We start from the raw sequence: 13377 nt of genomic DNA on the forward strand, positions 1-13377 counted from the left end.
TAAGTCAAATCCCAGGTTCTTACTATGAAGTCAGCTGTAATATAGGATGTCAGATCCAATGTCAGCCTTAGTAAATTCACAAGGAGGAATGGAGGCCGTCTCTCCCCAGCCAGGCCACCTCAGCATGGACAGTAACATGGTGCCTGGCACTACTTTACCGCAGTTTCCAAATTCTTTTTTACACTTTGGTAAGACTGGTATAGTTATGTACTGTGTCTTTTGTGATGGCAAACACATACTGGGTTACCACTGCTGAAGAATATTTCACAAGCAGAAATGGCAAGAGCAATTAAAATGTCCGTTTATTCATTAACAAACCAGGTAACACACACACACACAAAAATCACAAGTGGAATCTGGCTTGATCGGAAAACCATGCACAGTGTTAATACTGTGTGCACGGAGGGCAGAAATGCTCGGTCACCCTGTGTGCCTAAAGCATCAGGGCTCTTGACAAAAGGTCCCATTCACCTAAGTGCATTGACTGTCTTCAGGACCACATGTTAACTTTACACAGGGACAGAAAAGGACTGAACAGGACTGCATATTTACAAATGCAAATAACGAGTTATAGCACTTTACAGTAATTACAGTGGCGCTTTGAGACATCCCAGTAGTTGGCCAGAGAGTAAGGTGTGAACTGTCCAGCTAGAAAACCCTTCATTGAAACGAGGGGTGATGGGAACCCTCACACTGAAATGGAGTTAGTTTCTTTGTTGTCCTTCCTCTCTCCACCCACCAAGTGACGTTCTGGGGTTTAAGGCACGAGAACCCGGCGTGGAGAAAGGGGGTGCTCTGAGCGCCAGTTCTCGGTGTGCAAGGAATTCCTGGCATAGAGATTTTGAAACATGCTAAAAATATCCGCCCCACCTCTTGTCATTTCTGTCCTTGAGAGACAGAAAAAGGAGAAGGCAGAAGGTTTCAAAGGATAAAAATAGCTGCATCTAAATGAGATAAATGGCCCATGAGAAATGTGTAATTCTCCAAGGAATGCAGACACTGCTCAGAGAAGTCAAGAATCATATAAAGAACAACTGGTGTTTAATGGACAAAGAGAAGGCAAAGACATATAAAAATACTCAGTCCCCCTGAAAAATAGTGCATCTGTAGTGATGAGGGACTGCGAATGCGAGCCCCTTACCGTGAAGGAGCCTTACAACTCAGCACCTGAACGTGAAGGCGGAGGAGACGCTGACGGGCAGGCCCACGGCCCGGTCACAGCTCACCGCCGGTCACTGCGGGTAATGCCTGCAACATGTACTTCATCTGCCCTAGAACATCTACTTCAACTACCACATCTTCCACTCAGCTGTGCTTCTCCTGACTCCCTGTACCTGTAAGGGACATGTGAGATGGACATTCTTTTCTCACAATTTCTCCTATTGATAAACTAAAAAATTGAAAATTTCCCATTAATAAAATGCTGCTTCTATCAAAGTTTGTGAAAGACTGGGAGGAAGGGGAGAGTGTGCAGCAAGAAAATGAAAAGAGGTTATTCTTCAGTATTACGCGCTGTCGACCAACTCTCTATCTGAGATACTGAAGAGGATCCTTGCTGACTACTGGCCAAGAAGCAACAAAGAGCGAAAAGTGAAACCTGTAGCTCACTTCTGACAGCAAACCAGTTCAGTCTTTCTGCTAGGACCCAGGCTTCCAGGGTCAGAACCAAGACCACAGGTCATAGAAGATTCCCGTTTATCTGCCTCAAGTTCTGAAAGAGTGAAGACTCACTCATGCCAGCAAATGTGTCCAGGAGCCAGAAGTCAAGGCGCTGAGTCATCTCTTCAGGGATGCCAAACCACTTTTATAAAGCAGCTACCACTCCTGCCCCGCAGGTGGTAGGGGAGATTAATACTGCGTAGGCAGGTAATGGAGGAAACGGAAGTGTTATTTTGTACATTTTACTTTCTTGGAAAGAACAGCCTAGGAAAGAAGGGACACAGGAAAACTCTCGGTCTGCACAAGGTTATAGAATCCAGGGACATCACGCCCCCTGATGAGAGAGTGTGCTCTACTCCTGCAGAAATGGGATCTGAGTCCATAGCCTGAACAGCAGCTCACATCTGGGGGTACAGGGACTCCCCAGAACACTAGAAATGTAGTTTTCACTTCTTTCCTAGAGCCTGTCCTGCCTGTGCAGTGTATGTGACTGCAACGTAAGTTAAAGGACATAAACGGGCTACCCAAGGGGGGAGTTTCGGTCCCGTTTGGCTCTTAACACTTTTTGAATTAGAGCTTTTCTGACTTCAGTGACATTGTGGACAGGAAATCTTTCTGATGCAAGCTTCAGTGAAAGTCAAACAACCGTGGCAGTGCCAAGAAACAGATTCACATGTGGCATAAGTAACTAGGGGCTGAGATATTTCCAGGGAGAAGGCCCATAGGAGACTCGCAACCCTGAGTCTCATCTGTTGAGGTTCACACACTTTGTGTTTCTAGGTTCAAAAAGATTCTTCAGTTGAATATGCTGACAGGACAGCAGAAGCATGCAGAACCCCCCTCCCAAGACAGCACAAGAGGTGACAGATCACTTCAGTGAGAAAACCCACCACGTAAAACTGAAGTCTAGCCACCCAGTTACAAGAGTCCAGAACACCTTGGAATCTTTAGAGAGAGGTGAGTTGTTTCACAAGGCAAACACTTGTGAGCCCACTGCCCAAGAGATGGAAATGACACATGAATGAGATGTTCTGATTGTCAGTTATGTGAGAAGAGGGAGTCACCTCCTTCAGAAAACTACTAGATTCACACTGCTTCTATATGAATGAACCAAGAGACTTCAAGGATGAACTTTAAAGTGCCAAGCGATAAATGCTTTAGGGCCCCCAGTAAGTAAGTGGTGCCCCAGACGAGTGCCATCTCACCAGTCTTAGGAGTGTGTCCCCTGCCTACAGACATGAAATTTATGCATAGCCCTAGAATTTCTTCTAGATTCAATCCCAAGTAAATTTGCAGTTACAAAGATGACTTTGGAATGGTGCCGAGCGTGGGATACCTTTAGCTCTACCACCTATGTCCATCTTTCTGGAGTAGCTGGCTCCCTGCTCATAACACTGGCATTGGCCAAGTGCTGTTTTCTGCGAGGCCGTCACAGTTGCTGTTCACTGCTCTGCTCTCCAGCTGGGTGACACCGCTCCCTGCCTAAAAGCAACATCTCTCAGCTGGTTAAATATGCATTTGCACCAAAATGAGGAAGCCCCCCAACAATTCTAATCACATGCTCCCTTAATAAATCAACTAAGTGTGGTCTGGCTAGGGAAATGGCAAGAAATGTCTAAAAGAAGCCCGTCTGCTTGGGTAACAAATGCCAAATGCTCACTTGAGAATTTTAAATTACTCTATTAAAGTGAGAGGATCTTCTTTAATATATTTGTGGACCTATCAGAGCTAATGCTTCTAAGATACCAAGACAACAAAGGCTACAGTAAGTTTAATTAGCTAAAATCTCTTAACAGCAGTTTGCACTTTAAAAAATCAGATTAGGGCAGCGTATGTGCAAGGGAAAGTTAAGTGTTGGGATGGATAGCACAGTCTGTGATATGCAAGTGTCACCCTTAGAAAACAGACACCATCGAATTGTGCAGAGCCCTCCTGGGGGCCCCAAGTCACTTTCTATTCTAGAGGATACGGACAGATGGCTTGATAGGGAAAGGACGGAAAGCAGTCTGCGAGGTGCATGTAACGCATGCCCTCCACACTCAGAACTCTGGACTCGCCTGGGTCACCCATGTGGATCTATCTGTTCTGTGCCAGAGGAAGCGGAACTTGGGATCCCAGTAGCTGTCTTGAAGTCAGCATGGCCAGCAAGGTTTGCTTACTCGATCAGGACAGCCTGCCCCTCCCTTTCCTACAGGGAGAGAAATGTTTGCTGAGCTAGTGGGCCTGTTGCTACAGAGACAGGTGAGGCTGAATTGATGAGGAAAATCAAAATGGGGTGACTGAACTTTGTGTAGCTGGAAGAAAAGCAGCACTGTTTTAAAGAAGAACACTCAGCATTGTTTAGTGTTGGTCCTTTCTGAGGTCAGACCCTTTCAGCTGGGAGAAGCAACACAAAAGGCAACCTGGTTTTCCCCTTTCAAATACTGTGGCTTGTTTATTTAGCTAAACAAACTCCTCATCAGAGATTAACGAGAGATGAAGACAATCATAGGCAGGTGGCCCTGGCCCTACTGAGAACTGGGACCTGGTTCTGTAGGAGTGCGGGGATGGTGCCAGGTTAACTATTTTTTCTCTGCTATAGACCAGGTAACATCCACTAATGCCCCTCATCAATGAGGTAGATGGTCGTAGTCGTGCTAGAGGTATCAGGGTGCCAGCCCAGCACAGTGGAACAGGAGCATGAGCTGCTGAAAGGCACAAACTCCCACAGGGCTGTATCAAACATACAGCAACCCACCACAGTTAACAGGTTACTCAAGAAGACAGTCCCACAGAGGTGCACTCTCCCTGAGGCCGGCACACCACCAGCTTCCTCTGCTTCGAGACACAGCATGTGAAATCAGACTGTCACCATAACCTACTTCCACAAGTGGAGCCTGCTGCTGTCCCGCCTATCAGATATGCTTCCTCTCACCACAGGAATCGGGTGGAGGGATGGGACAGATGGCCCATAATGAGTATCAGGAGATGGGGAACTACAAAGGGAGGAGAAGATGGAAGGACAAGAGAGGTTGCAAAGCAAAAAGTTTAAGAGCCAGAAGGCAACGGTTAAACCAGGAAGAGGGACAATATCAAGAGAGAAGCTCCTAAGACAGGAAGGAGGTGAGACTGCCTAGCATTATTTCCCGTGCAAGTCACTTAGCTCCATGTCATCCTTTCGGCGCCTATGGGTGAAGAGGGAGGCGACCGGGTAGAGCTTGGCCTTGGCCTGGAACCGATGTCCCGCGATGTCAATCTCATACTCGCCGCGGTTGATGAAATCTGCTGTCACCACCTGCTCTTCCCCAGTGTCCTCGGAGAAATTGTGCACGAAGCCCAGGCAAACGTGCCGCTCCAGAGTGTAGCTATAGGCACTGCTGGTGGTCTTACCAACATACTGCCCGTTTCGGTAAATGGGTTCTCCCCACCAAGGCCAGAGGTCCAGGTCTGTGTTGTGGTCATCCAGGATGAACATAGTGAGGCGTTTGTACACCCCATTCTGCTTCTGCTGCAGCAGGGCCTCTCGACCGATGAAATCCATCCCCTAGGAAAGAAGAGCAGCACTGAGACAGCGTCTACACTCTGACTCAGCATGCGGGCACACGGTAAGGGTCCCCTGGTGTCACCGCAGTGGAACGCAGTGCTCTTCCCCCACACTCCTGCAAGCTTTGGGGAAACTGTTTCCCACTGTGTGAATATAAGACACATTCAGAGAATGTTTGCAACAACACAGGTACTCATTTTTCTTTTTCCTATTTTATAAACAGATTTCCACCACAAAACCACATAGAGCAAAAATATTTAGGAAGAAAAATCAATACAAATACTTGTTAGAATTTTTTAAACAATGTTTTTATATAATCCCAACAAAATCTAGGCATATATATCTGTATTCAATGTATTCAATATATGCACATGTACAAAAACAAGAGCAGAGTAAAATATTACCTCTGATTAGATAAAATTCTTTTAATTTTCTTCTGTATATTTTTCCATTTTCCAAAATGAGTATTCATTATTTTTGTACCAGAGAAAAAATAGTTATAATTGCTAAAAAAAGAATACTGTAGATCTACTGTACAAATAGGGAGTGATTGCTGTTTTAAGTGAAAAAAGCAAGGAGCATTAGAGCAAGTGTGTAGTATCCAACTATCTACGTTAAAAAAAAAGTGGCCAGAGGAAATTATACGCTCATCTGTTTGCACTTCACTGAAGCTCTTTAAAAGGAGAGACAAAGTACTTTTTCTGGCAGAGGGGGCAATGAGATGGGTGGGGTTCAGAGGTGGAAAAGAGACTTCACCGAACATCCTCTTGAAATGTGATTTTTTTTAAAAAATCACGTTACTATATTACTTTCAAAAGTAAAAATTAGGCAGTTGAATGTAAGGTGACTGATTTGTACAAATAATCGTGGCACATTAATGTATCACCATAATCAACTCAGAACTGACCAGAGAGCACTCATTCTAAAAGAGAGCAAGTGTTATCCAGTTACTGTTTCATATTAGGATGTTTTATCCCCTAGATAAACTTTTTCAAATTTTTTTTTAGAGACACTTTTCATTCTAAGGACACCCTAATCGTCACTGTCCGCCCGATGCCACCCCCGAGGTCTCAATACTCTCACACTTTTGCTTCCACATCAGCTCTTCTTCCTGCTCTAGTGCAGATTCCCCGCTCAGGAAGTAGACGGACAGACATGGTACCTTCTCTAACTTCACCCGAGACTCGCGTCCACATTCCAGCGGGGTGGTGAGGGTATTTAAATCCTGACCCCAGAAGGCAAAAAACTTCTCAATTCGGAGACTACGAAGAGCATAATACCCAGCATTCCGGATTCCGTATTTCTGCCCAACACTCATCACTTCATTGTACACGTGCAGGGCGTACTAGGAGGAGAGAAGAGAGGTTAATAAGCGGCGGGCCTTCAGATTCAGCATGGAGCATGTCTGCGGTGCCGGTGCTGACACTTTTAACCTGGCCGGAGGAGAGGGTTGTATAAAATTCTCAGGATGAGTTCTCCAGCCCAGCAGTAATGAACTGGGGTCACCCTTAACCAAGACTTAGCTCCATGAAAGCAGCATCCATACTTTTCACGTTTCTAGAATGTCGAGAAGAGTGGCCTATGCACTATATGTAGCAATCAGTGAATAATAACTCATAGAAGCACTCTCACCACCCAGGAAATGACCAGTCCCGGAAGTGCTTTCCAGATTGCCCCGTCATCCTCCACCGGCTTTGTTCTAGTTCTGGCTTTGTTCTCTCCCCAATTCCCCAACGCTGTCCTTCCCTTTTGCGCGGGCTCATGCTATGAAATGTGTTACGCGTCACTCCAGATGTGTGTGCACATCTGATTTTTCATACAGATTATGGCATATCGAGAGACCCAGAACGAGTCATGGAGGAGCTAGGAAAGCCGGACTCTTCTAACAGCAGCCCACGACATCCGGCCTCTCACACTGTTCTTCTCTTGGTTCCAGAAACATGTAAGTATCTCATATTAACAGAAAGCTTTCCAAATTGAAAGCAAAATAGTCAGTCCTTATGTGAACATACTGTTAAGTCTAAGCCCAACAAAAGACTACATTGTTTGAAAATCTATAAAACTCAAGACAACACAGAAATAAATCAGAAAAACAAAATACTGTATGATCTCACTTATATGACAAATCAAAACAAACAAACAAACAGAAAAACAGATCAGATTTGTGGTTATCAGAGTGGAAAGTGTAGGGAGGTGGCATTAGAAGAAAGTGGTCAAAAGATAAAACTTGCAGTCATAACTAAGTGTTAGTGATGGGACATACAACATGATGGCTGTAGCTAACGATGCCGTATGATATACAGGAAATTTGAGAGAGTAAATCCTAAGAGTTGTCATCATATGGAAAAAAATTTTTTTCACTTTGTTTTTACTATAGTATAAGATAATGGATGCTAACTTGTGGTAATCATTTCACAATACATGTAAGTCAGTCCATTATGTTACACACTTTAAACTTAATACAGTGATGTATGAAAGGAATTATTGGTATTATTTGAGCTTCATTGGTATTATAATTCTTTATCCTAGCAGTGTATGTTGCTCTGTAGATGGCACTGCTGCAGCTGAACATGAATCTACTGAACTGTGGTCAAGATGACTTTAAAAGTGGGAAAGGGGAATTGAAGCGACTGAGGGAACACGCGGCCTGTGGCCTGTGTGCGTGAAACGCCTGGACTGGCGAGGAAAGGAGAATAATTAAGAGCCTCTCTGGGAGGTTCGGCACCTTTCTGTCCCAGCTGAATATTCTACTTAAGAGGAAGGCAAAGGGGGAAAGATTTAAAGCAGGTGACGAGTCTAGGGCTAGATGAGAAGAGCAAAAGGACAGTGGGGCCCTGCCATGTACTCAAGCTTCTCACTAAATGCTGGGGATTTCGTGTGAACAAAACAATCTGTCTGCCACTAGATTCTGGAAGACGTCGCCTCAGAGACGAGTATTAGCTTCTTGAGGACAAAAGCCAGCTTGAAAAGAACCCAGGCATGGCACAGATTACCTCGTGGAAAAAATCACAAGAGTGGGACCGGTCCAGGAAAATCAGAAGGCAGAAGAAACCAGGGCCTCTGAGTAATGAAACTGCTAGAGCCACAGAGCCTCCCTTTCCTGATGGAGTTTGGCCAGTCAATGACACGGGCACCCAGGTGTAACACCTGAATGACCGAATGGCACTTCAGAATTAATCCCTGTCTGTGCAGGCAAACAACTACATTTTTATCAACTCTTAAATCGTGAATACTCCATCTTGCTATTGTTATAATATTTCTGATCGTGGAAAAGCAAATGAAATTTCATAGGCTGATAAATTTGTGCTTCATTAATAATTAAAAGAAAACCTAATATTATGAGTAATATAACTAATGTCAAGAACAGGACAAGGATGCCTACGATTACTGCTACATGTCACAACTGGACAGGGCAAGAAATTTATATGAATAAAACTTGTTAAAAATAAGAAAAACTTACTATTTGTATATGATAAGATTGAACCCTGGAAATTCCAGAGAATCAACTAAAAAAATAATTTAGTAAGGAATTAGGTTAAAGAATATACAGAAGAACATAGCTTTCATAAATCATAACCACTTAGAAGGTAACAGAATAAAGACTCTTCCTATTCACAATAGTAACAACAAAATATTCAAATAAACTTAAGAAATGTAAAACATCTATATAAGGAAAACTTCAAAATACCTCTGAAGGTCGCAGAAACTTGAAAAATAAAAGGTATAATTAGGGTGTAAGATTCAACACATCATAAGAATGTCGATTCTCCCTAATTTATAAATGTAATGATCTCAAAAGTAGTGTTATTTTAACTATATGAATATATAGTTTATAAAGGAAAAATAAGGAAATAGGAATTTTTTTCTTTTCTAGAATTTTCCAAGCTATGAGGAAGGATGAATACTTCTGGATATTAAGATATATAATAAAGAATCAGTAATTAAAAGTGCAATTCTAGATAATGAATAGGTAGACCAAGAGAACAGCGTAAAACAGTCCAGAAGTAAATCCAAATACATATAGGAATTTACTACCTGATAAAGGTAGACTCACATTAACTGATTACCCATGTGGAAAAAAATTTGATTCATATAAAGTTCACCAAGGGACACAAAGGATGGAGCATTTAAATACTAAAAAAACAAACCCATAAACAACAACTACACAACCTATAAAAGCACCAGAAGAAAATGAAAAATTTTATAGCCCTGGAGTGAAGAAGGCCCTTCTACATATCAAATTCTAGAGGCCAAAAAAAAAGACTGATCAAACTACATTAAATTTTTTTTTCTGCAACATATGAAACATTTTTTCCAGATAAAAATTAAATTTTAAAAATCCTAAAAACACAACAAATCAAAAGACAAACGGCAAACTAGAAAAAAAATTACAACTGAAGAGCAAGGACTGTCTGTTCCAGAGAATGCCTAGAAATTGGTTTAAAAGGCCAATAATACAAAAACGAACAAAGGATGTGACCAGAACATTCATTCTTTTACTGCGTGTCAAGTACTCCTCTAGGTGCTGGGGCTCTAAAAGTTAAAACAGACAAATATCCCTGCCCTCAGGGAACTTACATCTAAATGGGTAATCTAATGAACAAAATAAAATGTTTTCCTAGGTGGTAAGCATTATGCTAGAAAATAAAACAGGGAAGGAGGACAGAGGGAACTGGGAGGGGGCGGGGCTGCAACATTCAGGTCGCATCAGGAAGGTGACATGTGGATAAAGACTTGAGGGAGGTACGGCTGTGAGTCTGGGAGTACCAGTGTGGGAGGAAGACACGCCAAGGGAAGAGGAAAGGCAAGTGTAAAAGACCTGAGGCAGAAGCAGTCAGGCATGTTCAAAGACATGTCAGATAAGATCAGAAGAGAATGGGTGTAGATTCGGGAGGCAGGACTGTGTAGGCCCTGTAGATGGGCTTTAATTAGAGGTGGATTCTGAAAAATAGCTCAATTTCAAACACAAGGGAAATTAAAGCTGTACTGACAAACTGTTTCGCACCTATCAGCCTAAAGTTTGACAACTCCATGTGTTGGTACTTGCAGTAAGGAAAAACACACTCTTGTACACTGCAGAATTCTTTATAATAGCAAAGAACAGAAACACCATAAATGTCTGTTAATATCAGACTGGTTAAATAAATTATGATTCAACTATATGATGGAATACTACACCACTGTTAAAAAAAATAAAGGAAAAAAGAAAGAGGAAGGTCTCTTTATGTATTCCTAGGGGAAGATTTCTAAGATAAATTAAGAAAAATCAAGATGACGAACAATGTGCTTCTGTCTGTGTTTCTAAAGAAAGGGTTAAGACTATGTCTTTGAACTTGCTTCCATATGCACAAAATCTCTGACATGACATATTAAAAACTAATATAAAAAAAACTGGTGGTGGTTGGTAGGAACTGGTCAGGTGGCACTAAGTATTTTAAACCATGTGAATATATTATCTATTCAGAAAATAACTAATACCACAGCCTACTCAATTACCAAGGCCCCATCGGATGTGCTCAGCAGGTGGGGGACAGCCAACACACCATCCTCCCTGCTCCTCACCTCTATGGGGATGTAAAGCATGAAGCCCGGCTCTCCTGTGTGAGTCATGCTCATCACCCGGATCCCATTGGCATAGCCCACACTCATCTCCTGTGGGAACAAAGGGAGACAGTCAGCATCAAAACCCCTCAAGGGCAGTGGGCACACTCCACGTGTTTGTTAAAGGAATGCCTGAGGTAGGCCCCTCGTTAGCTCTGCTTCCTTTGTTTGACCCTAAAGGAGAGACCAATGAATGAAAGAATTTCATCCTCAAAATGGTCCGTTTCGAGGTACTGAGGTCATCAGGAACGCAGCGCAGCCTAATTTACAGTATCTCTTCTCACGAGTACCATCGTTTTAGGAGTGCTTCCCAAGCTGCTGGTGGGAAGCAGAGGCAAAGTCTTTGCCAAGCATGGAATTTCTTTTTGCTGAGTCCTGCTTAAGATTTGTTTTAGTCAGGGGTATCAGGAGCAATGAAGGTCAGGCAAATGTCTTCCCTGGGGAACTCGGCAGGCAAGTCCTGGGCACTACCCACAAAAGATGCCTGATGCCTAGAGATCACAGCTTACCTGCTACCCTGGGGTCAGAGACCAGGCTTCTAATGGTCAAACCCTGTTCACAGCAGCTCCGTTAATTAACGGGCTCTGACTCAATAGTGATTCCAACAAAGTAAAGTGCTAAGTCCCAGGTGGCGCTAAAGCAGAGTTTCCACAGGAAGCCCAATATCATGTGGTACTCTGCAGACACACATGTGGATCACACCTTCCAGAAGCAAAGAAAATCCTGTAAAGGAGTCTGCTAATGGCTAACAGTGACTTTTCTGTTGTTTTCACTCTGCTGTGGAAAAAAAGGGGAACTGTAAAAGCGATTAGTAGGCGGATCTCAACTTTGGTTTGAACCTCAAAGAGCTTCCATCAGTAACTGTCCCCAGGCTGCTTGTTACAGGTTGACAAAACGTCTGTTTGGACCTCTGATCGGCCACTTGCTAGAGAGTATTCAGTTATTTCTTTTATTCGGTTCCAATTTGTTTTACTCAGCTATCATTGTCAAGTATAAGAAAGAAAATTATATAAGTTGTTTAGGGTTTTACCTAAACCATTTCTTACCCGAAGATGCTACATACAAGTTACTCTGTGTATGAAAGAGAGGAAGCACTGCGTGGAGAGAAGGGACCTGGCCTTGACTGGCTTTTTTTTTGGCATCAGTGTCATAATCCTATAATTTAAAATTTTAATCTACTGCTACAGAAAATAGTAAATATACAGAACTGATATTCGGAGAAGTTAAATCCACTTCAAAGATATCCTAATGCTTATTAAATAAGGAGCCCATGAAGAGTAAAAAATCAAGAAATGAATTTATTCTGTCACTCTGCTTAATAAAAGTCAGAACACATTTTGTGGGTGTTAATTCCATAGTAAGAACATGTAATTGCCATCTGTATAAAAGAAGTATTCTCTGCCTACTTAAAAACTAGAACTTTAATAGCACCCACCTTGCAAAAGAGACTTGGGAAGTGGTCTGGAGTCATAGGGGCATAAGACAGTTCGGACAGCACATCCACAGCTCGAGGACCAATCAGATTGAGAGCTAAACAGAAAAGAACAAGAAATGTCTGGCTACTCCAGAAGAACAGCTGAGCCACAGGTAAAGGTCTGTTTTGGACTTGCTCACGTATGGCCAGGCCTGGGTGGCGAGATCATGAAAAGCATGCCTTTGCTTAGACAATGCAAGGATGGGCAGCACACCCTTATTCCGGCCAATACACCTCTCCTGACAGGCCTGCTAAATTCAGCTGACTGCTGGCATGAGCCTGGCTAGTGTAGCCTCCGTTAGTTATATAGGATCATGAGACCAAGTCCTGGCCAGTGGGGCAGGATCCCACTTCCAGGGCCAGTCACAATTCCCCTGCACAGTTCACATTCCTCTCCTCTTCCCATGATAGCTACATGATAGAAAAAGCCCCAATCCCAAATCAGGACCAGGAAAGGTACTCAACCACCCCAGAGTCTGTTATATTTGTAACAGAAGCTTGTGCTAATTGCATAACAACTATCCTCACGTGGGCTGAAAACAGCTTTGGTTCAATGAGATTCAGTAGTTTGCCAATCTGGTAGCAAGAAGTTAGTCATATTTGCTGCTACGAATTGAGAATGAGGGCCTGGTGGGGTGAGGGGCAGGAGTCAGTTAAGGGGAGCGAGGAAGGGGTTAGACCTGGAATGGGCTGACAGAAGAGAAGGGCTGCTCCCCCGACAAAACTGCTGAGATAACCAGGAAATTTAAGTCATCTGTAAAAAATATTCACTCATTAAAAGCGGGGGGGGTGGTTTGGAAGAAAATAATACTTGGGTAATAAATATAAAAATACTTTTAAAATGATTTACTCATTCGTTCAAAACTATTTGCACTCCTATATGCTGGCTGTAGGGAGCACAGCGGTGAACAAAACAGAAACTGAAGCACTAACTTATTCCACGCTTTACTTATAAAACTTGAGGAAGTATTCGAGATCAGTTTTCTAAGACCAGAGAGCTTCTTCCAGGGCTTCTAATTCTGACACTCACTTTTGAATGCCAGATATAACAAAGGCAAATGGAGAAGACAAATCTGGATCTGCTGGCCACCTTACCAGTGTATTTCCAGGTGACATCCTC

At 43.0% G+C, this 13377-nt stretch overlaps 1 protein-coding gene and 1 long non-coding RNA gene across 6 annotated transcripts in view; one reads left to right on the forward strand and one right to left on the reverse strand.

The window, feature by feature from the left end:
* Positions 1–277: 277 nt before the first annotated feature.
* Positions 278–13377, reverse strand: part of PDPR (pyruvate dehydrogenase phosphatase regulatory subunit) — a 22108-nt gene continuing 9008 nt past the window's right edge. For 2 of the 3 annotated variants that reach the window (XM_023526632.1, XM_023526631.1), the window contains exons 9-11: positions 10745–10834; positions 6345–6527; positions 4510–5182 (exon numbers count right to left, since the gene is read on the reverse strand). In XM_023526632.1, coding sequence (XP_023382400.1) covers positions 4778–5182; positions 6345–6527; positions 10745–10834 — 678 coding nt within the window. In that variant the 3' untranslated portion in view covers positions 4510–4777. Of the gene's footprint in view, positions 5183–6344; positions 6528–10744; positions 10835–13377 lie in introns of all 3 variants that reach the window. The other variant, XM_011386440.2, reaches the window with a different exon arrangement.
* On the forward strand, positions 2471–9656 carry LOC111734510. 3 transcript variants are annotated; one of them, XR_002778474.1, is made up of 4 exons: positions 2493–2616; positions 5187–5243; positions 7005–7124; positions 7712–9656. It is a non-coding gene; the product is annotated as an uncharacterized LOC111734510 (long non-coding RNA). The 3 variants fall into 3 exon arrangements; XR_002778472.1 differs by lacking the exon at positions 5187–5243 and having other exon boundaries at positions 2471–2616; XR_002778473.1 differs by lacking the exon at positions 2493–2616 and having other exon boundaries at positions 5131–5243.

The sequence above is a fragment of the Pteropus vampyrus genome, unplaced genomic scaffold, assembly GCF_000151845.1.
Source record: "Pteropus vampyrus isolate Shadow unplaced genomic scaffold, Pvam_2.0 Scaffold1552, whole genome shotgun sequence".
Lineage (NCBI taxonomy): Eukaryota > Metazoa > Chordata > Mammalia > Chiroptera > Pteropodidae > Pteropus > Pteropus vampyrus.